The sequence below is a fragment of the Zea mays genome, chromosome 3 (assembly GCF_902167145.1).
Source record: "Zea mays cultivar B73 chromosome 3, Zm-B73-REFERENCE-NAM-5.0, whole genome shotgun sequence".
NCBI lineage: Eukaryota > Viridiplantae > Streptophyta > Magnoliopsida > Poales > Poaceae > Zea > Zea mays.
The window spans coordinates 225,396,330-225,421,614 of NC_050098.1; the positions used below are offsets into that span (position 1 = coordinate 225,396,330).

At 44.5% G+C, this 25,285-nt stretch overlaps 2 protein-coding genes across 5 annotated transcripts in view; one reads left to right on the forward strand and one right to left on the reverse strand.

Annotated features, from left to right (window-relative positions):
- The first annotated feature begins 957 nt into the window (after positions 1-957).
- LOC100279537 (uncharacterized) lies at positions 958-6,275 on the forward strand. The gene is made up of 4 exons (NM_001152535.1): positions 958-1,124; positions 1,235-1,901; positions 5,103-5,483; positions 5,646-6,275. Exons 1-4 carry the CDS (start codon positions 1,015-1,017, stop codon positions 5,766-5,768), a joined length of 1,281 nt encoding a protein of 426 aa, NP_001146007.1. The 5' UTR covers positions 958-1,014; the 3' UTR covers positions 5,769-6,275.
- Positions 6,276-7,300: 1,025 nt separating this feature from the next.
- The window catches only part of LOC100273771 (uncharacterized), a 65,601-nt gene continuing 47,616 nt past the window's right edge, over positions 7,301-25,285 (reverse strand). For 2 of the 4 annotated variants that reach the window (XM_020549581.1, XM_008674234.4), the window contains 12 exons: positions 20,193-20,250; positions 20,032-20,115; positions 19,718-19,949; positions 17,848-18,047; positions 15,424-15,488; positions 15,066-15,189; positions 14,792-14,973; positions 14,621-14,692; positions 14,384-14,544; positions 14,250-14,288; positions 8,621-8,829; positions 7,301-7,704 (listed from right to left, as the gene is read on the reverse strand). In XM_020549581.1, coding sequence (XP_020405170.1) covers positions 7,609-7,704; positions 8,621-8,829; positions 14,250-14,288; positions 14,384-14,544; positions 14,621-14,692; positions 14,792-14,973; positions 15,066-15,189; positions 15,424-15,488; positions 17,848-18,047; positions 19,718-19,949; positions 20,032-20,115; positions 20,193-20,250 — 1,522 coding nt within the window. In that variant the 3' untranslated portion in view covers positions 7,301-7,608. Of the gene's footprint in view, positions 7,705-8,620; positions 8,830-10,739; positions 10,783-14,249; positions 14,289-14,383; positions 14,545-14,620; positions 14,693-14,791; positions 14,974-15,065; positions 15,190-15,423; positions 15,489-17,847; positions 18,048-19,717; positions 19,950-20,031; positions 20,116-20,192; positions 20,251-25,285 lie in introns of all 4 variants that reach the window. The other 2 variants (XR_563443.3, NM_001148175.2) reach the window with 2 other exon arrangements.

Here is a 25,285-nt window from a genome sequence, read left to right on the forward strand (position 1 = left end):
AGACGAGTCGGGAATGCGTTTTCCCGCCCGAGGTTGGCCTCGAGCATGCCGTGACTGCGTTTCCTGTTCAAGGTTGGCCTCACGCGAGTCATGACTGTGTTTCCCGCCCGAGATTGGCCTCGGACGAGTCGTAACTTAGGTTCCACGTGTTTTGGTAAGGTTGAGAGCGTGTTTGCTTATGACTCCTTTTTACTCAAGCGTGTTTAGTCATGTTAGGGTTGTGATCTGTATCCCTAATTATGGTACTAGACAACTCTCTTTCTTGATCCTATTAATCCGGAAACTTTGTGACTATGGATTTAGCTACATATGTAGTAAATATCAATATGGTGGTCACACTTGTTTATGATGATGGATGGCTAGGGCTAGCTAGCTACCGTTGGGCGTTGGGTCTCCGCCGACCGATGAGGCCGAGGCCGAGGAGCACGTACGTCACAGGACTGACAACGGACGACCAGTCTGCAGGCTGCGTTCTCTGGCTCGACGTTGATCTGAACCGATCGATCCGGTCCGTGTATCCGTGTATGCATATGCCTCCGAATTTGACCGGCCTTCGCTGCAGCTTCCCCCGCGCACGCATGGACTTTGACCGACTACTATTCCACTCTCGCTTCGCTTTGCGTTGCATTCATCTCTCTCTCTCTCTCTCTCTCTCTCTCTCTCTCTCTCTCTCTCTCTCTCTCTCTCTCTCTCTCTCTAAAACAAACTAATCGAGTACGTCCATCCAAATATCCAATCGTCCACTTGTTTGATTGCATAGTTGCATCCGCTACCTCTTGTCCTCCCCTTTCATAAATGACGAAATATTTTGTTGCAACTAGCTAGATTCTAGATATACACCAACTCCCCTCCGCCTCGCCTGCGCCTCCATATATATAAAGGCAAAGCAGCTGCCTAAGCGGCTCGCCATCTCACTGCCGGCCGCCACCCGCTCTCCCTCCGCTCCGGCCACCACCGCGCGTCTCTCTTATTTGCTGCCAGACATATCCAAATCCGATCCATCAGCTAGCGTCCATGGATGAAGTGTGGTGCGGCCTGGACCTGCAGCTGCAGGCGGACGGCATCCACGCTGGCCCTGACCTCCATGGCCATGACCATGACCCCTTCTGGTCAGCTCTGGCAGAGTACGTACTATACTACTAGCTAGCGCTACTCCATTATTCATTTCCTCCATGGCCATGACCGGAGCCTAGTGGCTTAATATTTCTCTTCCTGTGGTTGCGATCGCTCCCAGGTGCGCTGCCAGCTTCCTCGCCAGCGACGCCGACGACACCGGCGGCCTGGTGGCCTCCGCTGGCGACGTCGTTCACGCCAAGGCGGACGGCATGGACACGAGCAGCTTCTTCGCCGACAACGACCACCACGGCCTGACCCAGCGCCGAGACGAGCAGCAGCAGCAGCAGCCTGTGCACTCGTCGTCCTCGCTGTCCTCCAAACGCTCGCTCTCCATCGACAGCGGGGGCTCCTCGTCCTCCACCCTCATCCCGCCGCTCGACGGCGCCGCCGCTGCCGCCTTCTCGCCGGCGCCCCCGCAGCCGCAGGACCCGTTCGCCGGGGACGACGAGGCCATCATGCTGGCCATGATGGCCGTCATCTCCTCCGCGTCGCCTTCGTCCTCCGAGTCCTCGTCGCCGCCGCACCGAGCCGCCGGCGCCGGCGCCGTGCAGCCGCGCGTACACCTGCACGGCGGGGACGACAGCGCCGGCCACGTGACGGTCAGGACCAGCAGCCTCGCCGTGGCGCCCACCAGCGCCGCTGCACGGCAGCAGGACGACGCCTGCATGGCGGCGGGGAGCAACAACAGCAGCCAGGTGTACCACATGATTTCCGAGAGGAAGAGGCGGGAGAAGCTCAATGACAGCTTCCACACGCTCCGGTCGCTCCTTCCACCCTGTTCCAAGGTACGTAGTCTCTACACCTCCTAGCAGTTAACTTTCTTAAATTATTAAGGGCTTGTTTGGTTAGGCATGAATTGAGGAAGGGGATTAAAGCCTAAGGCGTAAGTTAAGTTTGCACCTTTCACTTGTTGATTTGGTTATAAGAATTTTAAAAGTACTATATAAAATAGGATCCATATATACACACCACTTCATGATAAAATTGCAATGTTTGTAACATATAAAATAGGATCCATATATACACACCATTAAAATACTAGCATATAACACCTATGCTGACATTACAATCCCGCGGAGGAGAGGAGAGGGGTCGACGGCGGTGGCGACTACATGAGGGAGAGGTTGACGGCGGGGGCAATACAAGTGAGGGAGAGGGGGGAAGGGAGACTGAAGACGGTAGGGTCGTAGATGAGGGAGCGGGACGAGGGATGATTCAAGTAATATTGTCCATTGAAATTGATTAAGGGAGATGAGTTATTCAACGATATGAATCGTTGGTTTTGATGGTGCGTTAAGTCTGGTTGTAATTTATTTGATGGATTTAGTGGAGATTATGACTATGATGTGATTTGGTTGGTGGATTTCTCAAAGTTTAAACTAGTGGATTAGCTAGTGGTATAGATATATGTGTATGTTCTCTTGCTACAGAATTGTCCTATGATCATGGATGTCTAGCTAGGAGACTTGAACTTTTTCCCTCTAATTATATTTCTCGGGACATTGTTACTCACAGCTAGCACTCAAGAGAGAACTCATCGATCTGCATTTGATTTTATCTATTGTTTTTTTCATGGATAGATCAGATCCATAGCAACATTGTGACCTGAGCTATTATAGATATGGTCTGACCTTAGAACAAATAAATACACTGCTTCTATTCTAGATTATAAGATGTTTTATTAAACTTTATAATAAAAAAATATCTTACAATTTAGAGCGGACACGTACAGAGAAGTTCTATAGTGGCGGTTGTAAACCTATTTATAGTGGCGTTTTTCGTAACCGCCAGTGCTAGGGGCCAGTAGAAATCATCATTTTTACAGGCGGGTAACTGAGGACCGCCAGTGAAAATCGATTTTCACTGGCGGTCGGCGTAATAAAACCGCCAGTGCAAATCGTTTCCAGGAAACATAAAATATATTTTAAAAATAGTTAAAAAAATTATTTTTATTAGGCCCACCCACCCCACCCGCCCAAGTCGCAAGTCGCGGCATTTTTCGCGCGCTACGCGGTTGTTAGTATTCGAACCGTCGACCTCACCCTCGCGCGTACCCTCCCCTACCACTCCGTCTATGACATGTCTTGTGTCTAGTTTGTAGTTGTTTTCTCCACATATTACAACCATTTGAGTATAAATTGCTTATTTGAGACCCTAAACGAATTCAAATAAAAAAGTTGTCAACTACAAAGATAAATAACTTTTGAAGTTCTACAACTTTTATTTTGACACTTTTTTCATCCGAGGTAGTTTGCAAAATTTGAATTTTAAATTTGACATACTTAGATTCAATTTTTGAGAACCGAAATGAGTTCAAACAAAAAAGTTGTCAACTACAAAGTTTCATAACTTTTAGAGATCTACAACTTTTATTTTGGTGGTTTTGTCATACGAGGCCGTTTGAAAAACTCGAAAAATTAAGGATAAAAATGATTTCTAGTGGCGGTTCCTTAAGAAAACCGGCACTACAAATCATGGATTTCTACTGGCGGTTTTCTTAAGGAACCGCCAGTAGAAATACGATTTCTAGTGGCGGTTTTCTTAAGGAACCGCCACTAGAAATAACACAGTCGGTGGATAACCGAAACCGCCTGTAAAAATATATCGTCCCCGTAGGCTTTGAGCCTTTTTGTACTAGTGGGAGGGGGTACACATTACATGGCATAAAAAAGTTTAATTCCATGGTTGTTCGTCTATGATTTGATGGTAGAAAAAGGACCCATCCCAACAACGAAGTCGTGATAAATCCCGTACGTTACTTTTGTGAGGCAGAGAATAGATGCTCTGTTTGTTTTTTTCCTCCAATTTTTTTTTCTAAGGTGGCTTGGAAGAACGGTGCATGTGATGTAGTCCAGCCTAGCTAGCTTGTGAAGGATAGCGTAGTTAAACTATTTGGAAAACAAAAAAAAGGACATTGACAGAGGAAGGTGTTTAGAAGCGCCATAGGATTACGTACGTACGTGACAAAGACGTCCCTGCTGCGCGCACAAGCTGAAAAGGTCCAGTACAATGGCATGGTCATGGAAGCTTCAATTAATTCCAAGAGAAAGTACAAAAGTGCTGGTGGTGATTAATTTAATTAGGATCAGAGCCATGCTAGGATTATGCAATAGTAAACTGCAGCAGCCGGTGGAAACATTTCTTTTTCATAAAAATTGGTTTGCTTGGTGTATTAACCAATGACAATACAAATGATAAACAACAAGCTATATGTACATACACACAATATAATATAATTAAGAATAGTTCCACATATATATAGCAGAAAGAAAGCTCGCGAGCATATTTTATATAAAATATAAAAATACTACCACAGAAGAAAGAAAGCGCGCCAGTATAGCATATATATTTTAGGTCTTTGTAGAAGTCTGTAATACTCTTTTTTTAGCACATAAAACAATATGAATTACTTTTCCCAGTTGCAATTAACTAAAGTAGGACGGACTTGTTAGAAAGTCAAGTGTGTCGGGGTGGTCAATACTCTTTGCTTTTTGTTTCCAATGAAAGACATCAGCCGTTTGGAAGGCGATTGGGAGGACCTTGTTGCTGTCCCTGTCCACAAGCAAGTTGAGGGGCAGCTGGGTAGGTGCAGCGCAGGAACAAGCAACAACGACTAGGATGAAATATTTGATTCTCTTGGAAAGATGAACAAATAAAGCCACCCCATCATCGATCTACGTTGCTTTACGTTTCTCAGTGGTTGCCACGAAACAGCCATTATATTGATCGCGTGCCAGCATACATGGGCTGTCCTAATCAGCCGAGCAAATAAAGCAGATTAAATTAGCCACTCTCGTCGGTGAATGAAATTAAACTACCCTTTCATGAATGCATGGAACAAACAAAAGCACAGAAATAAAGGACGATACAGGAAACTTCATTTTACGTTTTGCTTTCTTTCTTCTTCTTCTTCTTTTTTTTTTTTGAAAAAAAAAAATGGAACCTTTGCTTACGTATAGTATACATGCACCGATCGCAATTCGCAGAAGGACAAGACGACGGTGCTGACGAACGCGGCGAGCTACCTCAAGGCGCTGGAGGCGCAGGTGTCGGAGCTGGAGGAGAAGAACGCCAAGCTGGAGAGGCACGTCCCCCGCGACGACGGCGGCGGCGGCACGGCCGCCACGGCGGCGGCGGTGGCGCACCGGAGAGCCAGAGTGCATGTCGCCAGGGCGGCGCCGGGCGAGCCGCAGGTGAGCGTGACGGTGATGGTGATGGTGGAGTGCGACATCGTCGACCTGGTGCTGCGCGTCCTGGAGTGCCTCCGGTGGATGGGCGGGGTGGTGAGCGTGCTGTCCGTCGACGCCGACACCTACTCGCCGCAGGCGATGCTCAAGGCGCTCGCCAACATCAAGCTGCACATCGTGGTACGTTCGTTCCTTGGATTGAATTGTACGTGCATTCGCATCTCTTATTGGTTATATATGCTCATCGATCATGCATGCATGCACTGCGTTTTACTTCTTCATTGAGACGTACGTACGTATCTGCCCAGCCTGTCTGACTCTCTGGCCACGTACTGCACGCAGGACGGCGACTGCTGGAACGAGGCGCTGTTCCACGAGGCCATGACGAAGGCCGTGCACGACGCGACCTCGCCTTCCTCCTCGCCCTCCTGCGCCGCCGTGGCCCCCCTCGTGGCCGCAGCCTAAGCTCCTGCATATGCATGCATGCCGCGGATCTTCCGCCAAGGGTCGCATGGCTGTGGGCTGTGAGAGCCGACCGGTTCAGCCGCGCCATCGATCGTCATGCGTGCGTCAGTCGCTTCAGCCTCTCGGCAGCCATGCGTCGTTGTCGTCGTCGACCATTGAAACGGTAAAACGTACCGGCGCCGGTGACGGACGAGTTCTTCTGGAAGAAAGACGTACAACGAGCGCGAGGTCGGGACTGCACCGGGGGTTAGAGGAGTTCTAGCAATTAATATAATTTGTGGTTAGCAAGTAAGAAACCCTGTGTTGCCGCCGTGATATGTGACCACGTACGTACGTAGAGAGGTTGCAGAACATGGAACTGCTGTCTGGTTTTAGGTTTTGTGATACCGTGTGGGTGTGGCTAGCTAGTGTGGGCATGCATGTTGGCACTCCATCGTCTGTACCAAGTGAGTGTGGAGGAATTTTGTACATAGAAATCATACAGAGCTCCCATGAGCAGTTCACATGAAATGAATGTTGTACAACGTCCTTACATACTTCACCATCTACTGCCTGTAACGACAGACACCGGACTATGCGCTAGTTGTCCGGAGGAAGTATTTTGTTTTCTTCTACGTAGAATAGAACGACTATGAGAAGCTATTTATATCCTCTTCATTGATAGAAATAGAAATTTTGGTGCCAGCAGATTTTTCAATTAAATCTTGAAATATTTGCCATCTCATATTCTAAATTCCTCACTAGTTAAAGATAGAATGCAGGGTTGCTTTTACTAGAACTCTAAATTCATTGATAGAATGGTACTCTAAAGCATTATTTAGAGTGTGTTTAAGGTCACGTTTGGTTTGAGGGACTAAAGATTATTCCCTCTATTATAGCCCTATTTAGTCCCTAAATTGCCAAACGATATACTAAAACAAGAACTAAACTGTTTATCTCTAGTCCCTCAAGAGGTGACTAAAAGAGACTAAATCATATAAATTCCACTTTTTACCTTTCATTTATTTCAGTTGCGCTAATAGCGGAAGAATATTAAGGGTATTTTAGTCATCTTATAATTCATTTAATGCATTTCGAATACTTTTAGTCCCTAAAACCAAACATACATGGTAGGAACTAAACTTTAGTCTCCGATCTTAATTATATTTTAGTACTTGGACTAAAGAAACCAAACGGGTCCTAAGACTCTTGGAGATGCTTTTACTAGTTTTGGCTTTATTTCTTCCTGTCTTTCACTAGTAAGAATGAGTTTAAAAGGCAGCACCTTTGATTTATATGGGCGGTTAAAAAGTGTTCCTAATCCTATATTTCGACCGTCATCTTTTTGTTTTTTGTCTCGTTAAGAAGATAAAAAAAACAAAATCAATTTATATGTTTTTCCGATCATTTTAGACTGTTTTTATCCCTACCACCAAAAGCTATAAAGCAGGCTTTTAAGCTAAAACCTTAAAAGTTATAGCTCGAACAAATATAGGTTGTGATGCATATGCTAGCAGTCATGTTTGCACTAGTGCAGGTTCATACGATGAATATGCACATAAAAAATAATGTTGTACTAAAACAAACATTTGCACTGGTAGTAGTACAGAACTTCCCAAGTTTCTCATAGTTCTTACAAAATCGTAGCCACGTAAGGCTATCTGAACCCGAAAATATAAACAAAATTTTACACGACGTCAAACATATACTCAACTGGGCAGGGTTTTTTAGATGATAAAGAAACAGTAGAACAAAGTCCGGCTCCTTTCGCATCCTCTAAATAGCACATAAATTCCTAGCTAAAAGGAAAATGGCATGCAACATCATGTCAATTGCCTTTTCACATGAACATCTATCAGTCCTAGATGCTTGTAGTTGCATCCCAAAGCCGCAGGAGTCCGTTGCGACCACCACTACATATTCTTTTCCTATCCAGGTCAGATGCTATACATCTCACCTGCAACATGTAATTCAAAATATTTTGAGCATCGATAATTCAGAATATCACGAAAAGAACAAAAAAAACACGACTGTTCAGAGCATAAGAGCAGTCGCCCCAAGAATGAGTTGGTACGAGCCTTATGATATCTGCTAGGAACGTTTGTGATATCAATCTCACAGCTTAATCTACAGACCTACAATCATACTTATGCTCCGTTTGGATGTCGATATTGGAGAGGATGGAATTGAATTGGGCTAAATACCAAATCAGACATGGTATTGAAGTGAGATATAATTTCAATTCTATTGTTTGGATGTCACTGAATTGGAGTTTGAAATTGTGCGATCTAATTCCACGCAATACCGAGGGGTGAGGCTTTGTATTGGGAGGGGGGTTTTTAGTTATAGTCCAATTTCAGGGAATTGAGCCTCTGATTTCGAATCTCAATTCCACGTGCAACCAAACAACAAAATTTAAGAAAGCTGATTCCAACTTTCCCAATTTTGAATCAATTGGATAAGCAAACATAAGATATGCATCATGCCTTAAACAATTGATTCAGTACAATAGTAGTGAGTTCAAAACAATCCCAGGAGCATCATTGTTGGCGATCTTAGGTATACGACATTCTTTCTAAGGGTTGATTTGGTGACAAGTGGATCACGAGAGGATTGAGGGGGAAATAAACTAATTTCCCCCTTAATCCCCTCCAATCCCCCCGTGATCTCTGATCACCAAATCGGCCCTAAAGGTCATCAATATGTGTGACCCTGCAGCACTGCTACTTTGCAGTGGTATAAAAGGTGTGTGCGGATGTATGGGGGGCTGTACCTAACTAGAAGTCACACGGGCAGGTCAATAATACTGCAAAAATATTTTGCTACGACTGAACTTAAAATAAAGCAATGTGTAGATTAAGATGATAGCATACCACTGCAGCAGTTTTTTGGGGAGTTCTGTAAAGCTGCCATCCTGCAACTTTTGATCCTGCATTTGAGAAGCCACCGAATCTTTCTTGTGGCCGATGAAAAAGAGACATAGAATTATCAGCAGCACCAATCGCTAGCCAGTGATCACTGGCACTAATGGACAGAACGGATGCTGTGTGAAGTGTAAGATTCTTGACGCATTTTATTCCTCCTGTAAAAGAGAACGAAATGCTTTAGTTTTTTAGGCCATGTGCAGTAGCTAAAGGATAGACTTTATAAACTTCCAAAAAAATAACAGGAAAGAAAAAAAAGACCATTCAGCAAATGTATGATAGTTGTAAAAAAAGCAACCCTCACAAAACATTGAGTTTGAGAAATTTTCCAACACCCACCAGTTTTCATTATCTGGTAAATCAAATAGTTCTCCAAACTTTTCTATAAGTTTCTACAAGTCCTACCCCAAACAACATATCTCGCTGACTACTTCCAAAGTCAAGGAAGACAGAAAAGAAATTTTCACCTGGTGCAAACTGGCTTGCTTACCCTTTTTCGTAACCAAAGCTAATAGATAGACATAAATATATAATGCAATAAATTGGTGCTAACAGCAAATACTATTAATACCACTGTTCTTAAAGCGTCGCCTAGGCGCCTTGCCCGCCTACCTCGCGGTCTTTCCCCTACCTCGCCTAAACGCCGCCTAGACGTCCAGGCGGTGGTCCAACACCTTGTCTCGCCTTACCACTTTAAAAACCATGATTAATACTTTCTTGAAATCATTGGCATGATGTATTCATGTATTGTTTCTAAACTGAAACCTACTAAACATTAATAATATGATGTTGAGTATTCAGTAGATGGTAAATCCATATAACCTAGTATCCATTATCAGATAGGTGGTTATTGGCAAGATTTGGACTTCCGAGATTATGAAAACCAGTGCTGCAAGCCTACAACAGTTTTAGTCGTGCTGCTTTCGGTATTTATTTTCAGTTTATGTTCTAGGAGAGTGTGTAAGTGTTGTTGGGGATTTCTTCCCTTATGTTTCAGACCTTTTCTCTTAATAAAATGATATGCATCTCTCCTGTTAAAAAACAGCATTTGTCATGTCTGGATATGTAGTACAAAACCACAAGTCCTTCTTTACACTAAAATTGAATTCTAAGCCAAATACATGTTATGCCATGTCATCTAGAACTACAACCATTGGATCAACTACATTAGAGAATTAACATATCTATCTTAAATAACTGAGAACTTCAATCAGGTGTTTTTTAATGAAATGGTAGTGTTTGTGACATATGTGCATGCATCCTGAAGGGACATCATTTACATCAGCAACCTAGTGCAAATTGTATTCATGTTTTCACAAACAGGCACATTTCACCAAAAGACACATTTAGGTTACACCCGTGTATAGGGGGGCTTTTAACTATTTGCCATCCTTACGAAAACCCCTTAATCATGTGTCACTGACACATGAGTCACTAACATGGCATTTTATTTACCACCCACCTCCAAAAAAACTCGGCCGGTAGGGGAAAGACCGCCCCTACGGTATTATATTAAGAAGCTCAATCGGAGCTCCGACCAAGAAATGTCACGAAAGCTGGTCCCCCGTGCAACATGAGGGTCCCCCCCCCTATAGGCCAGTTACTCGTGCTTTGAGCCCTCCAAACCCGTACACGAGGATCCGCCCCCTGTAGGTCAGTCCATCTCGTATGCACGCGACCAGGGGAACCAACGAGTGACCTTTTTTAACCTTAGCCTAAAAATTGCTCCCAATGGGATTCGAACTCAGGACCTAAGGAGTGTTACTCAGACCACCTAACCAACTCGGCTAGCGGTACTTTCGCTACCACCCACCTCCAAATAGTGGCAAATAGTTAATTTTTGTGTACGGGTGTTGATAGGCAATAAACATCACTAAAACGATCGTTTCATTCTTTCAATGCTGGGGACAGATTTTAATGACTTTATTTATCTCCCTTCTGTTGGGGCAGCCGGGGGCATTCTAGTGGCTTGGAGACGACATTTGGGATTCACTGGTCAAAAAAGACTGGATAATTACAGTGTCTCAGTTCAGTTTTGTAATAGTAGGGGAAATGAATGGTGGCTGACCTGTGTTTATGGTCCTCAAGGAGGCAATGAGAAGATTTTGTTCCTGCAAGAAATCAGAGAAATTAGGGCCGAATGTCTTGGACCGTGGATGTTGGCTGGCGATTTCAATCTCATTTATAAAGACTCAGATAGGAACAACAGTAATTACAACAGAGCAATGATGGGTAGGTTTCGTAGATTAATTGAGGATATGACCCTGAAGGAAATTCCCTTGCATGGCAGGCAGTACACTTGGTCCAACCAACGAAATGTGCCTGTACTGGTCAAGCTAGACAGAGTGTTTTGTTCAGTGGATTGGGAGTTTCTCTTCCCCAATGTTCTTCTTCAGAGTACTGCCTCACAAGATTCAGATCATTGTCCTCTAATTTTGGGGCTTAGGGATAATAAATCCGGAAAAAGGCGTTTTCACTTTGAATCCTTCTGGACCAAGCTTGAGGGGTTTCAGGATATTGTTCTTGCCACATGGAATTCTATTGAGTCAGCTACATGCCCTTTTAAGTCCCTGGAAATGAAGTTACAAGGAGTTGCTAAAAGTTTGCAGGCCTGGAGCGAAAAGCAGGTGGGGCACGTTAGATCCCAACTTGCTCTTGCTAAAGAAATCCTACATATGCTGGAAATAGCGCAGGATGGTAGAGTTCTCAGCCCTGCTGAGCGCTGGCTCAAATTCAGACTCAAGAAACAAGCATTATTATTGTCATCTTGCAAGCGATCCATTGCAAGGCTGAGAGCGAGGATTTCTTGGCTCAAAGATGGGGATGCTAATACAAAGCTATTCCACCTTCACGCCCGTCATCGTAAGAGGAAAAATTTTGTGGCATGTCTGGTTGAGGGGGAACAAATCCTAACCAGCCATGAGGAGAAAGCTGAGTGTGTGGACCAATTCTACACCATGCTGTTGGGAAACAGTACGGATAGGGAAAGGGCGATTGAGTTAGAGGCTCTTGGAATGCCTAATTTTGATCTGACCGTTCTGGAAGCCCCCATTTCAGAACAAGAAGTCTGGGATGCCATCAAATGTCTTCCTTCAGATAAGGCTCCAGGCCCTGATGGATTCACAGGAAGGTTCTATAAGGTTTGCTGGACAATTATTAAGGCTGATATTATGGCAGCTATCTCGGCTGTTTGGGGCAGGAAATTTGCCAATTTTGGGCGCCTTAATACAGCCTATATCACATTGATCCCCAAAAAAGACGGAGCAGATAATATAAAAGATTTCAGGCCTATCAGTTTGGTGCACAGTTTTGCCAAGCTGGTCACCAAAATCCTTGCTAATAGATTGGCCAGCAAGCTCAATGAGATGGTGTCACCGAATCAGAGCGCATTTATAAAAGGGAGGTTCATTCAAGACAATTTCATGCTGGTTCAACAAACTTCCAGACTGTTGCATCAACAAAACAAGGCCAGCTTGCTGCTGAAATTAGATATTACAAAAGCTTTTGATTCTGTCTCTTGGCCTTTCCTGATCGAGGTGATGAAGAAGTTAGGTTTCGGGCAGATTTGGACGGATATGATATGTGGTCTTCTGGCCACCTCCTCTACTCAGATTATTTTAAATGGATTTCCAGGTCGTCATATTAAGCACCGCAGGGGACTTCGACAGGGAGACCCTCTCTCTCCCATGCTATTTATTTTAGTTATGGATGTCCTTGTCTACATGTTCTCAAAGGCAGAAAATGATGGTTTGCTTCAACAGCTTTCTAGTTCAAAAAAGCTCCATAGAGTCTCCATGTATGCTGATGATGTGGTCCTTTTCTTATGCCCAACACCGACAGATATAGACCTTACTCTTAGCATTCTTCATTTGTTTGGAGACGCCTCTGGGCTACACAATAATGTGCAAAAGTCAAATGTGTATCCGATTAGATGCTCTGAGGAGGTTCTACTCGAAGTCCAATCCTTGCTGCCATGTGAAATCTCAACCTTTCCTTGTCGGTATTTGGGGCTCCCCTTATCCTTACACAAGCTAACAAGGCAGCAGTTCCAACCTTTTGTGGATAAAATAGCTGATCAGCTTCCTAATTGGAAGGCGGACTTAATGACACGGGCTGGAAGAAGAGTGCAAGTTCAGCATGTTCTTACTAGCATGATAGTATATTTAGCAATGGCAGTAGATATCCCACAGTGGGGTTTGGATGCTATTGATAAAATTAGAAGAGGTTTTCTTTGGAGAGGCCGCAAAGAAGCTAAAGGTGGTCATTGTCTTGTTGCCTGAGGAAAAGTTTGCCGCCCCCTAAAGCTTGGCGGGCTTGGTATTTCTAGTTTTCCAGAATTATGTTGGGCACTTCGACTAAGATGGCTTTGGTTACAAAAGACTGATCAATCTCGCCCCTGGTCTGGGCTTCAAATACAAGTCCCAAAAAAGGCTAGAGCCTTCTTTTCTGAAGTTGTGACCACTGAAGTGGGGAACGGAATCAACACCAAATTCTGGAAGGATAAATGGCTGAATGGAAAAAGAATTGCAGATCTGTTTCCAAGGCTGATCGGCGCAATTCCGAAGCGGCTAATTAATTGTAGGACAGTCCAGGAAGCAATTGTTAGTGCCAAATGGATTTCTGACATCAGAGGAGCCTTGTCAGTGGGGGTTTTGACAGATTACATTCAGCTTTGGGAATTGATTTCTGGCATCGAGCTGCAGCCGGAGGTTGAAGACAGGCATATCTTCAGTATTGCCCCGAATGGTGTATACTCAGCCAAATCAGCATATGAAGGTCTGTTCCTGGGATCTGTGTCATTTGGACACTATAAAAGAATCTGGAAGTCTTGGGCATTGCCCAAATGTCGCTTCTTCCTTTGGTTGGTTGCTCATAAGAGGTGCTGGACAGCTGATAGATTGGCAAAGCGAGGCCTAAATCATCCAGATAAGTGTCTTCTATGTGATCAAGAGGAAGAAACTATAGACCACCTCCTTGTACAATGTTCCTTCTCGCGGGAATTCTGGTACCTTTTACTTAGGAAATTTGGTCTTCATTCACTTGCACCACAGCCAACTGCAAACTCCTTCCTGGAATGGTGGGAAGTGGTGGAGGGAGCAGTTATTGGACTCACAAAAAAGGGCCTTAACTCTCTCATCATTTTGGGAGCTTGGACTTTATGGAATCACCGAAATAACTGCATTTTTGATGGCTGCAATCCAAGTTTGTCCTTAAGTCTCAGAGCTGCGGATGAGGAAAGAAGAAAATGGGAAGTTGCTGGTGCAAAAGGCCTTGTTCATTTGGCTGCACCAGTGATAGAGGCTTAGGAAGTTTGAGTAGTATGTTTTTTGATCCCCTTATGGATCTTTATTTGTATGCCTGTTTCTGGCCTCCGTAAGGAGGTTTTTATCTGTAAACCATTGTTTTTTTCTATTTTCTTCTGCTTAATATATAATGGGGCGCAGTTCTCCTGCGCGTCTCGAGAAAAAAAAACAACCCACCATAAAACATGCAGAAAACCACACTTTAGCCCCCCCCCCCAAATGAACAAAAACATCAATGCAGTAATTGATATTAGTTACAATCACTAAGAACTCACCTTCATTTTCCCAAAATCGTATGAGCCCATCAGCTGAACCTGGAATAAATTAAGAATCAGAAGCATGCAGAATATTCAACTATAGATCCACAATTCAGGCCACCCTGTTCTTAAAATGAGATATAGTCACATACCAGTGATAATTCCTTTATCTGAAGGTGAGTATTCCACACATAGTACGGGACCAGCATGGCATGCTAACACTGCATCACATGTTCCCCGGTTAAGGGACCACACTCTAGCAGTCCAATCATCACTACCTGTTATTATGGTCTCTCCGGTCATCCTCATTGATCTTTCAGTCGACAAATGATTTATGTCAGAGTCACACATGAATGTACACAGAGTTGAAAATGCAACGAAGAAATTACCTTATCCACTTTGTATGCCCTTGAAGCTTGAACATCTGCTTGCTGGAGCGAATATCCCAGACATGTGCCGTGCTGGTGAGTATAAACTTCTCAGAACAAATTCCAACCCAAATCACATAAATTTAAAGGATTGAAGTATTCAAAACCCTGTTAGGTTAAAAGGGTACATACATATCTCTTCCAGCAGCCGCCAGAATCCCAGTGGAATCATCATATTCCATACAGAGAACAGCACTTTGGCAACGACCCACGGTAACAACACAAGTATCAGTCCGGACATCCCACATCTTCACAGTACCATCATGGGATGCAATAAGGACACGTTCTCCTGAGAGCATCCGGACAGAACTAACCTATACCGATATTGAACAAAACATGCTTTGGAGTTACTAAGGAGACAATGTTAACATAGAAACAAATCTACAGCTAAATGTAAGAGCCTCACCGGTGCCTCGTGGCCCTTCAGTTCTTCCAAAAGCTTAAAAGTCTGCTTATCCCATACTATGACAGACTGATCATCAGCTCCAGAAACTATTTTGCCACGATCTGAACTGATTGTTCGAATTGCCCTGCAAATTTGAACAAATTGATACTTTGATAGATAAAATCAGGGGACAAGGTAAACAAAATGGATAATCTACAACTATCTGAAGAACAATAAAAGAGAAACAGGGTAAATGGCTTCAGCCTATTCAGTAAATTCCCAGAAGTATCAGACAGATGTATCATAAAAAAACAGACACTGCAATACGATCGAAGTGACAATGCAGTATTTAATATGTAATTTAGATAATGGCTACTACCTAGTATGCCCTTTAAGTGTTGCTCGAAGTTCAGAACCACGCAAACTTGGATCCCAAATTTTTACCTGTGAGATGTACGAAACAAACTAAATGTTCAGTGTCCAAATCAAAGACAGATAAAGATACCATGTAATAATTCAGCATAGCTCAATTCAAATCAGGGGATGGTTGTCAATCATATTGCATGAATACCAACAAATAAATTAAATGCACATGAACTTTTACTTAGTGCAATCAACAATAAACACAGGCTTTGGTACCATTAAGATGAAGGTAATGAAGCAATGCTAAGAGCCTCCAACAAGTTGAGCTCCATATCTTACAAAATAAATGTCGCTCTGGCATGGAAATTTGTTCTTAAACACATGACATTCTGCAATTTCGAGGTGGCCTTCATCATGGCCTTGCATCTCAAATTGTACATTATGAACCAAATTTGTATTACTATTAATTTATTAGTGCATTTATGGAATTGGTTGACACGTATTTACTCATAACTCATGCATGTTGGAGTTGGTGCATTAGCTGTTATTAAGCCATTCAAGGAAGCAGTTTACTCTTTCACATTTGTTCCTTGATTCTTATGTGATGCTAGTGTGTGTAATTCAAAATGAAATGAGTATTTTAACATAAGAAAAACAGAAAAAAATGCTAAACTTACAAAATCAAACGTTGCGCAGGATCAACCAATAATTTTAGTAATATGACTGCAAATACATATGAAACTATCAAACTACTCCCTCCATCCAGCATACAATTAGGGAAAACCTAGTGCCGGAGGCTCCCATTATGAGTGGGGTCTAGAAAGAGATAAATTTAGGCAAGCCTTCCCCGCGGATGTGGAGAGGCTGCTTCGAACCTGAGATCTGGTGACTCAGTGAGACAGCTCTCATCATAGCACCAGGCTTGCCCCTCCTGTCCAGTATATAATTTCCAAAAAAAAACAACAACAACGATCATCGCGTACATAGCACAATCTGTTTTTGCCTTGGGTTTGGTCACATCTGCTATTTCATTTATACAGTGAGTTATGTGTCAACCATCTCCGCTACGTATTCTTCCACAAGTGCTAGTATCTGTTTGTTCTTTCTTGTGGCAGTCACACACTTATTAAATGATTTTGATGGTTGTGGCTGGAGTAAGTAAACACAGAAGAGCTTAGCTAATGATCAAAACCGGACGGAGGGAATACCAAAGCATGATTCAGGTCATGTAGTAAGCAACTAAATTTAAGCAGTCATGGATACTCTCTTTTTTTAAAAAAAAAACTACTACGACCGGTTCAGTAATTTTAATATCAAATAGGATTTAAATTGATGGAAACTAAGTATTAACAAGTTAGTTCTCAGTTCAAACCCTGAAAGAACCATTTTTCAGAACCACAACTCATAATGTTACTACTGTTAGTAGTGCAGCACTGCAGCTATAGGATGAGCGGAGTGAGTTGAAGTGGCTGGACACAGTTCAGTCTGAAATAAACTTCCATAATTCTATTGATTGCATATGGATACACATATATAGCAGTACATAAGTCAGATTGTACACCGACCATATGCTTATGGCAGCTGTCAGTACAAAACGATATCAAATTGACTTCCCCGACAGGTGACAGCCTGCATCGTATCTTACTGACCGACTATACATATACTGTTGCTGTTGTGCGCTAGTAAAAACAAAATAGACTACTGCTTGCTGTCAAAGACTACTGCTTGCTCTTACTACTTGCTGTCAAAGACTACTGTTTGCTCTTACTACTTGCTGTCAGAGGCAGCAGCTAGACCCACTGTCTAAGAATATAGAGCAAACCGACCTATATGGCAGCAGCCACCTAAAAGGGCCATACACTATTAGTGCTAGCTGGATAAGCAGTAAACGCAAGGATTAGTTCTAACTTCTAACAACCATTTCCTCTGGTAATTGACAATAAACCAGCACGGTGAACATGCCTAGTTGAGACATTTTATCTTTTACTAATTCCCGCTTTGTAGCCTTCCCGTTGGCTTTTTATCTCTAGCCTGCCCTACCCTGACATACTTAGGGCATGAAGGCTTCATTATTCATGTTTCAAATTCCAACTCCTAAAACATAACAAAAGGAAAGAACAGAGTAGGATGAAATGATATCTTTTATCAAGAACATTGTATTCTTTACTGTGCAGAGAATAGAGATGGTAGTCTTTCTCACAAAACACACACAGGTACCAATTCCTATTTTAGTGTATCGCATCTTCCTTCTCTTCGCAAGGTTTACCTGTTTAATGTTGGCATAATTGAAGAATGGACTAATGGTAATATGATTAACTTATGGAGACTGGCCGTGAAGCATGCTGGCATGCCTAATAACAAAGTGAGCTGTGATGCTAGAGCAAGTATTGTAAAAAGTAACCAACAAGAGTAAGTATAACAGCATATGATTTAAGCTAACCGTGCAATCTGTGCTTCCGCTGATGAAAAAACCAGCATCTTCACGATCACCAACAAGATCCCAGACCTCCTTTCTTGTTACGCAATGAAGAGCAGTAATAGCACCTGTATGCCCTCTAAGGGTCCTCATGTTAGTTTGAGTTTTCTTTTGTGCAGCTGAGATTTCGGTTTTGCCCGTGGCAGCAACAGCATTTCCATCACCTGACATGATACAACAATGGCTATATTAGAAATGTGGAAATATATAGTCTGCAGTAATGTACCCACTAATATAAGCTTTATTGTATTAAGGTCCAATTTGGGAGTGAGGGATAGTTTGGACAGCGACCCAGAGGTCCCTGGGTCCCTCTCTCCAGGGCGGCTCGGACGGCGCCGTCTCCTCCACAGCCGAACAATTCCCTCGTGCCACCACTGCCCGTTGGCAGTCCATGAAGGGCAAGGAACCCTTCCTCCCTCTCCCTACTGAGGGGCTCCAGGCTAGGCCTACACGGGATGGTGTCTGGCAACAGGATTCCGGCCCGATGCGTACAGATGGTGTCCCCTCAGCTGGATCTGCAGACTTCACACTTGGAGCTGGCCGCCAGATACCGTTGGTGGGTTGCGGAAATGGAGGTGCGGGCTGCAGGCCGGCTGCGTTTGGATGACTGCACGGTCAGGCTGACAGGCGACAGCAGCATGTGGGCGGCAAGGTGGCTGCGGCATGGAGCCACAAGACAGTGGCTTAGAGGTCGCATTCAACACATGCTATTGAGGCACGGCAGCCATGGGCCCATAGCTGGCCACAGTGACCTGCTCTGGCATGATTTTCCATCTGCAACAGTTCCATGCTCACGAGCTGTTTGTGGTGGCAGATGGCGAGCAACTTCACATGGCTTCGTGGGAGATGCTGGTTTGGTTGCATGTGTTAGTCTCTTATGAGTAGTGCGGTGCTTGCAGGATCAGCTGATGAGCAGTTGTGTGGTCCTTTTGTGTGGGTGTGTGGTGAAGCGCGTTGGGCAAAAGCTCAGCCGGTGTTACCCAAAGCTGACAACAGCGACACTTTAGGTGTGCTTCCCTTCCTTGGAAGGGTTGTCAAGGTGCCTCTCCTCATCTTGCGGGATTCTTACAAGGAAACTCCGCCTAGGTTCTTAGGCATGTGACGACAACGATCAATGTTGTATCCTTCCTGAAGGCATCACCTAGAAGATCCTGCACCACATTAGTTGGATGCTAGTCCGTGTGGGACATTTTTTTGTTCTTCTGCGATCGTTGGGTTTCGACAAGGCTGGGTTCTCTCTAGTTTTGCTACTTCCTTGTGGCGGGTCTCTGGTTCTAATAGAGTGGATCTACAGTGGCGAAGATGAACTGCTTTGTTTGTGGGGTGCAACAAAGCTTGGCAACGATGGGACGATGTGTTCTTTTCATATGGGGTCATGGCTTGTGAATGAATGGTGACGTGTTAGGGTCTCTGGCTGATGTTTGTCTTGGAGTCAGACTTCAGAGCTGCTTATCGCCCTGTGATAAGCTCGGCAACGATGACATGTGGTGGGCTCTGTCGTGTCCCTTTTGGGTGTTTAATGGGCCAGTTTTCCTTTAATAAATTGTGTGACTGCAAGGTTCTTAGGACTGGTTTCCCTTATAAAGGCTAATGCCAAAGGCTCCCACATAAGTAGGGTATAGGGAACAAATAAACCGACTTGCCTCACCCCGCAAATATGGAGAGGCTACTTCGAAACCGCGACCTGATGACTCACTGCACCAGTCCTGCTCTTCCCTCATAAACTAGGTCAATTATATTTCTTAACCGAGAGGAAGAGCCCCTGCCATTGTGTTCAAACAAAATTGAATCAAGGTCCTCAGAAGGGCAGAGATGGTAGTAGCTGAAAACTTACTAGCTCGGTTGAAAGAGCTGGCTCTTAAACTTCTGTCTCTGCTAAACATACTTTGCACCCAACTTCGGCCCAACCCAGATGCTTCAGCAGGTTGTTGGCTTTCATCAATCACATCGATCGCATGAGGTGAAGCCATGCCATATGACTGCAATGGTTGGCTTTTCCCTGTAGCAACCCCCCAATAGCCAATCCGGAGTTGTTGCAGATGTGTGAGCAATGCTCTAAGTTTGATCTGAAGAAGTGTAGAGAAAATGTAAGAAACCAAGTGTTTAAAGCAACCAATTCTCAATGTCAAAAGTTGCAGTTTGACTTACAAGCTGTTTATAACCCAAGTTGTTTCTCTCGGCTATTTTCTCAATCATATTCCAAGAGTCAATGTCAGGTAATCCCAATCCAGCCTTCATTAGTAAAAAAGGTAAGATAGTATAGACAAATGAAGTTAATTTTGAAAGAATATAAGACAAGCATAAAGTACCATGTGAGTTGCCATGAGAATGAGCTGTGCAGTAACTAACGTTACATAATTTGCTGACCTGTAGAGCAGAAGAAACAAAACATAAGATAAAACAGCGCACGCAGACTTATAGAATTCCTCATTAAAACTAGAAAAAAGTTCAAATTACTCTCTCCAAGCTTTGACTGTGTTCAGATAACCGCTAAATTAACATTTGGTTCAATTTACTCCCTCCAACTATTTAAGTTGGTCCAATTTACACCTGAAGAGCAGGGCAAGCCTGGTGCAGTGGTGAGATCTATCTCACTGAGTCACCAGGTTGCGAGTTTTTTTCTCGAACACGCAGGAGATCTGCGTATCATTCCATTAATAGATAGATAGAAGAAGGTACAACACACGCACACACACACGCCGCAAACAACATACCAACAGACGCACCACACCCCTCACAAGACACAACATACCAACCAACGCAACACCACTACCACACTTAATCACTCTGGACCTGATACAAGACTATCCCCCCGGATCAAGCATGAACGCAAGAGTTGAAAGCAGGTTCAACCCTTTCGCCCCGGCACTACACCACATCCTGAGCTCATCGCCAGCGAGGGTGAGAGAATTCTCAAGGCTCGGCGACCGCCCATTGAACACACAGTCGTTGCGATGACGCCAAAGGCTCCAAGCGCCAAGGATAACTATAGAATTGAAACCTGATTGGAGATCACGGGGAAGCTTCTCCACAGCCCTGCTCCACCAGTCATCTAGGCTGCAAAAAGCGTTGTCCGGTGAAAGATTAGGCAATCCAGACCTGCTCAACAAGAAGTACCAGAACTGTCTTGCAAAGACGCAAGAGATGAGAAGATGTTGTATTGTTTCCTCTTCTTGGTCACAAAGAGGACACGCACTGGGATGTGGAAGTCCTCTTTTAGCAAGACGGTCCGCGGTCCAACATCTATTGTGCAAGACAAGCCAAAGAAAGAATCTGCACTTTGGAGGTGCCCAAGTCTCCCAAACACGTTCAAATGCACCAAAAGAAGTGGAACCTAGAAATAACATATCATATGCCGACTTTGCAGAGTATTGACCTGTCGGGGAAAATTTCCAGATATGCTTGTCAGGCACACCATCACTAAGGGAGAAATCTGCAATGACTTCACTAAGAGTTAAAAAATCAGAAAGGACAGCCCAAGTGATGGTGCCTCTCAGGTCCCGAATCCAAGCCATCTCCACGATACCTTCTGCCACCGTTCTCTTATTGGCAATCCTGGCTGGGACGAGGGCGAAAATATGAGGGGTAAGGTCCTCAACATTCAGCCCCATCAACCATCTGTCCCTCCAAAACAAGGTGTTACGACCATCACCAACTTCAGTAGTCAAAGCTGTAGAGAGAATAGATTTCAGAGTGCTGGAACTCTGGAGAGGTAAGTCAGCCCAAGACTTCGAGGGATCTGTTTTTTTCCAACCACAACCATCTAACTCGAAGGGCCCAATTCAGCCTTTGCAAATCTGAGATGCCAAGCCCACCAAGCTCCTTTGGGCGTGCCACTTTGCCCCAAGCAACTAAGCAGTGGCCACCGAGCACATCCTTTCGACCTTTCCAAATAAAGCCACGTCTAATCTTGTCAATAGCTTTGATAGCCCACTTAGGTAGATCCAAAGCCATGGCGTGATATATAACTGTTGCCGTGAGCACATGCTGCACCTGGATAGCTCTGCCAGCACGAGACATCAAGTCGGCCCTCCAATTAGGTAAGAGGTCCGCAAGCCTATCGATAAGTGGCTGCAGCTGCTCCTTGGTTAACTTCCTGAGAGAAAGAGGTAGCCCGAGATATTTAAGAGGGAACATTTCAACTTTGCAAGGAAAAGTCTGAGTTACTATTTCCATGTCAACCGGAGAGCAGTGAATGGGGGCCATACTGCTTTTCTGAACATTGGTTTTTAGCCCCGAGGCGTCCCCAAACAGCTCCAATATCCTGGTTACCAAGTATAGATCACTAGCAGCCGGTCTCAAGAATATCACCACATCATCAGCATAGAGCGATATTCGGTGCTGAATGGAGCGTGTTGAGAGGGGTTGGAGCATGCCCTCATCAGCAGCTTTAACAATTAGGCCATTGAGAACATCCATAACGATGATGAAAAGAAGAGGGGACAACGAGTCCCCCTGCCGCAGGCCCCTCTTGTGTTGAATGTATTCCCCAGGCATTCCATTAAGCATAATTTGGGTAGATGAGGTCATAAGCAGCCCACTAATCACATCTCTCCATATGGGGCCGAATCCAACTTTTTCCAACACTTCAAGAAGGAAGGACCAAGATACCGAATCGAAGGCCTTGGAAATGTCCAACTTGAGAAGAATTCTGGGCTGTTTTTGAGCGTGCAGCAATCTTGCAGTCTGCTGAACTAACATGAAATTGTCTTGGATGAATCTGCCCTTGATAAACGCACTTTGGTTCTTAGAAATCAACTTGTCCATATAACCACTAAGTCTGTTTGCCATGACCTTCGTGATTAACTTTGCGAAGCTATGGATCAAGCTAATAGGCCGAAAGTCCTTGGCAAGGATGGCATCCTCTTTCTTAGGTAAGAGAGTGATGAAGGCTGTGTTGAGATATCTGAAATTTCGAAAATCCTTGTTCCAAACAGTCAAGATAGCAGCCATAATATCTTTTTTGATGATTGACCAGCAAGTCTTATAGAAACGGCCTGTGAACCCATCAGGTCCCGGGGCTTTGTCCGGAGGGAGCTGTTTGATGGTATTCCACACCTCCTCAGAGAATTGTTGTTCGAGCCCCTGAAGGTCAATGTGCTGCAGTCCTATGGTGTCAAGGTTGACAGATCTGGACCTTTGCTGCCCTGTACCAATTAAATCAGAATAAAAGGACCGAAACACCTCAGCCTTATCACTATGACTGGTCACAAGCTGCTCTCCGTCATGAATTTTGGCTATGAAATTTTTCCTTTTCCGATAACGAGACCAAGAGTAGAAGAGCTTTGTATTAGCATCACCATCTTTGAGCCAGGCAATTCTTGATCTAGTCCTAGCCATCGAGCGGATCAAGGAGGCAAGAGCCAGAGAGCATTTCTTCAAGCGCCCAAGCAGCCATGTCTCCAAAACATTAAGAATTCTGCTCTCTTTTGCCACTTCAAGCTGCAGCAAAATTTCTCGGGCAAGCTCAAGTTGCAGTTTGAAATTCCCAACCTTTCTGTCACTCCAGCTTTGCAGCCCTTTTGTCGTCGCTTTGAATTTTAGGGAAAGGGTCTTGAGGGGACAAGAGGACTGCTGAACAGAACCCCAAGCATTAGTAACCGCTTCCAGAAAGCCATCAAATCTGGGCCAAAAGGATTCAAAATGAAATCTCCGTTTCCCCGTGTGGTTGTCCTTCAATCCCAACAGGAGAGGGCAATGGTCTGAATCCTCTGAAGCTGAGCTTTGCAGCAGGTAATTGGGGAATTTTTCCTCCCAATCCGAAGAGCAGAAAACCCGGTCCAGCCTGACTTGCACATTATTAGCACCAGACCACGTATACTTCCTGCCTAAAAGGTCAATGTCTTTGATGCTTAAATCATTGATGCACCTTCTGAACCTCCCCATCATGGCCCGATTAATATTAAGGTTGTTTTTGTCTTCATCTCTGAAAATGAGATTAAAATCACCCCCAAGGAGCCAAGGCCCGGCGCAAGCAGCTCTGATCTCTCTCAGTTCATTCATAAAGGCAATTTTTCTGTCATATCCTTGAGGTCCATACACGCAGGTAAGCCACCAAGCCTCGCCGTCAGCAGGGTTGAATTTTACTGAAACACTGAAGGAGTCCACTCGAGAGGCAACAATTCTCCCCAATTTTGCTCTCCAAGTGATCAGCACCCCACCACTAGCCCCAACCGAGGGGAGGCAAACAAAATTATTGTCAAAATCAGCGCCCAACATTGACAGAACAGTGCGACGATCACAATTAACCAACTTTGTTTCTTGTAAACAGACTACATCAGCTCTAAATGAATTCACCAAACTCCTTACAGCATCTTGTCTTGCGGCGGAGTTGAGACCGCGGACATTCCAGAATAAGACTAGGGAGGGATCCATAGGAAAACAATTGTAATAAAAGACGACCGCGGGCTGCAATCAGCAGACCAGAGTGACTGTCCCAGGGGGAACAGCCTCACCTTCTTCATCCGGCACCACCCATCCAAAGAGATTAGCGAGAGCCTCCACTTGGACACGAGACAGGGGTGCTTGGAAGAGCTTCGCATATGCATCTAGATTTTGTTGGCTGAGATGTTCACTATCTGACTCCACAAGGATGGACTTCATGATTGTCCTTCTGGCTTTGGGAATATGCTGAATTTGCTCCACTCCCAGCCCCGCAACGCGCCGACTCCGGCGAGTCGCGTCCGGAGGGGGAATGGGATGCCTTCGTCGTCGGCCTTCAGTCACTGTCTTCGGAAGTGGAAGAACGGCGCCAACAGCTTTAGAAACCCGACTAAGAAAATTCTGCTGTCCTGGCGACCCAAGTGACACCTCATGCGGGGGCGGCCCATGCGGAAGGGGCGACGCAGCCACCCCAGCAGTTGGGGCAGGAGGCAAGGCGCCCAGGCTGCTCTCTGCACCCCGGTCACCAGAAGACCAAGGAGGAGGTGCGGCGCCCTCAGGGGTCTTCTGGGCGCGCCGCCGTCGTCTGAAGAACGCGATAGGCGGATTCCTGAACTTTGCTTGTTTAGTAGCGGTCTTTAACAACAGACTGTGTCTCCCTCCGGTGGAATGGCACGTGCTGGAAGCGGCCAACGGGGTCATGGGGCGAAGCAGCCTCTCCGTATTTGCGGGAGAAGGCTTGCCTCGGTTTATCCTTTTTCTAGACCCCACTAGTGTGGGAGCTTCCGGCACTAGGTCTGTCCAATTTACACCTTAAAAACCATTTTTCTTTCTCTATGTACAAATTGTATTTTAGTTTCAAATTCTGTGAGGTGATAGAAGACACAGGACAACATATTTTGTTAGAAAATGTTTTGTATGATATTATATCTCTAATGTTAATTTTTATTAATTTCTTAAGCTATCAAAATAGTGGCAAAAAATAAGATATATTTTTTTCAAACATAATTTATGATGCCAT

Excerpts from the sequence above, each read along its gene's own strand:
- LOC100279537 (NM_001152535.1), top strand. The coding sequence starts at position 1,015 with ATGGATGAAGTGTGGTGCGGCCTGGACCTGCAGCTGCAGGCGGACGGC. Across the intron at positions 1,125-1,234 it reads TTCTGGTCAGCTCTGGCAGA|GTGCGCTGCCAGCTTCCTCG; the intron begins GTACGTACTATA and ends GATCGCTCCCAG. Across the intron at positions 5,484-5,645 it reads ACATCAAGCTGCACATCGTG|GACGGCGACTGCTGGAACGA; the intron begins GTACGTTCGTTC and ends TACTGCACGCAG.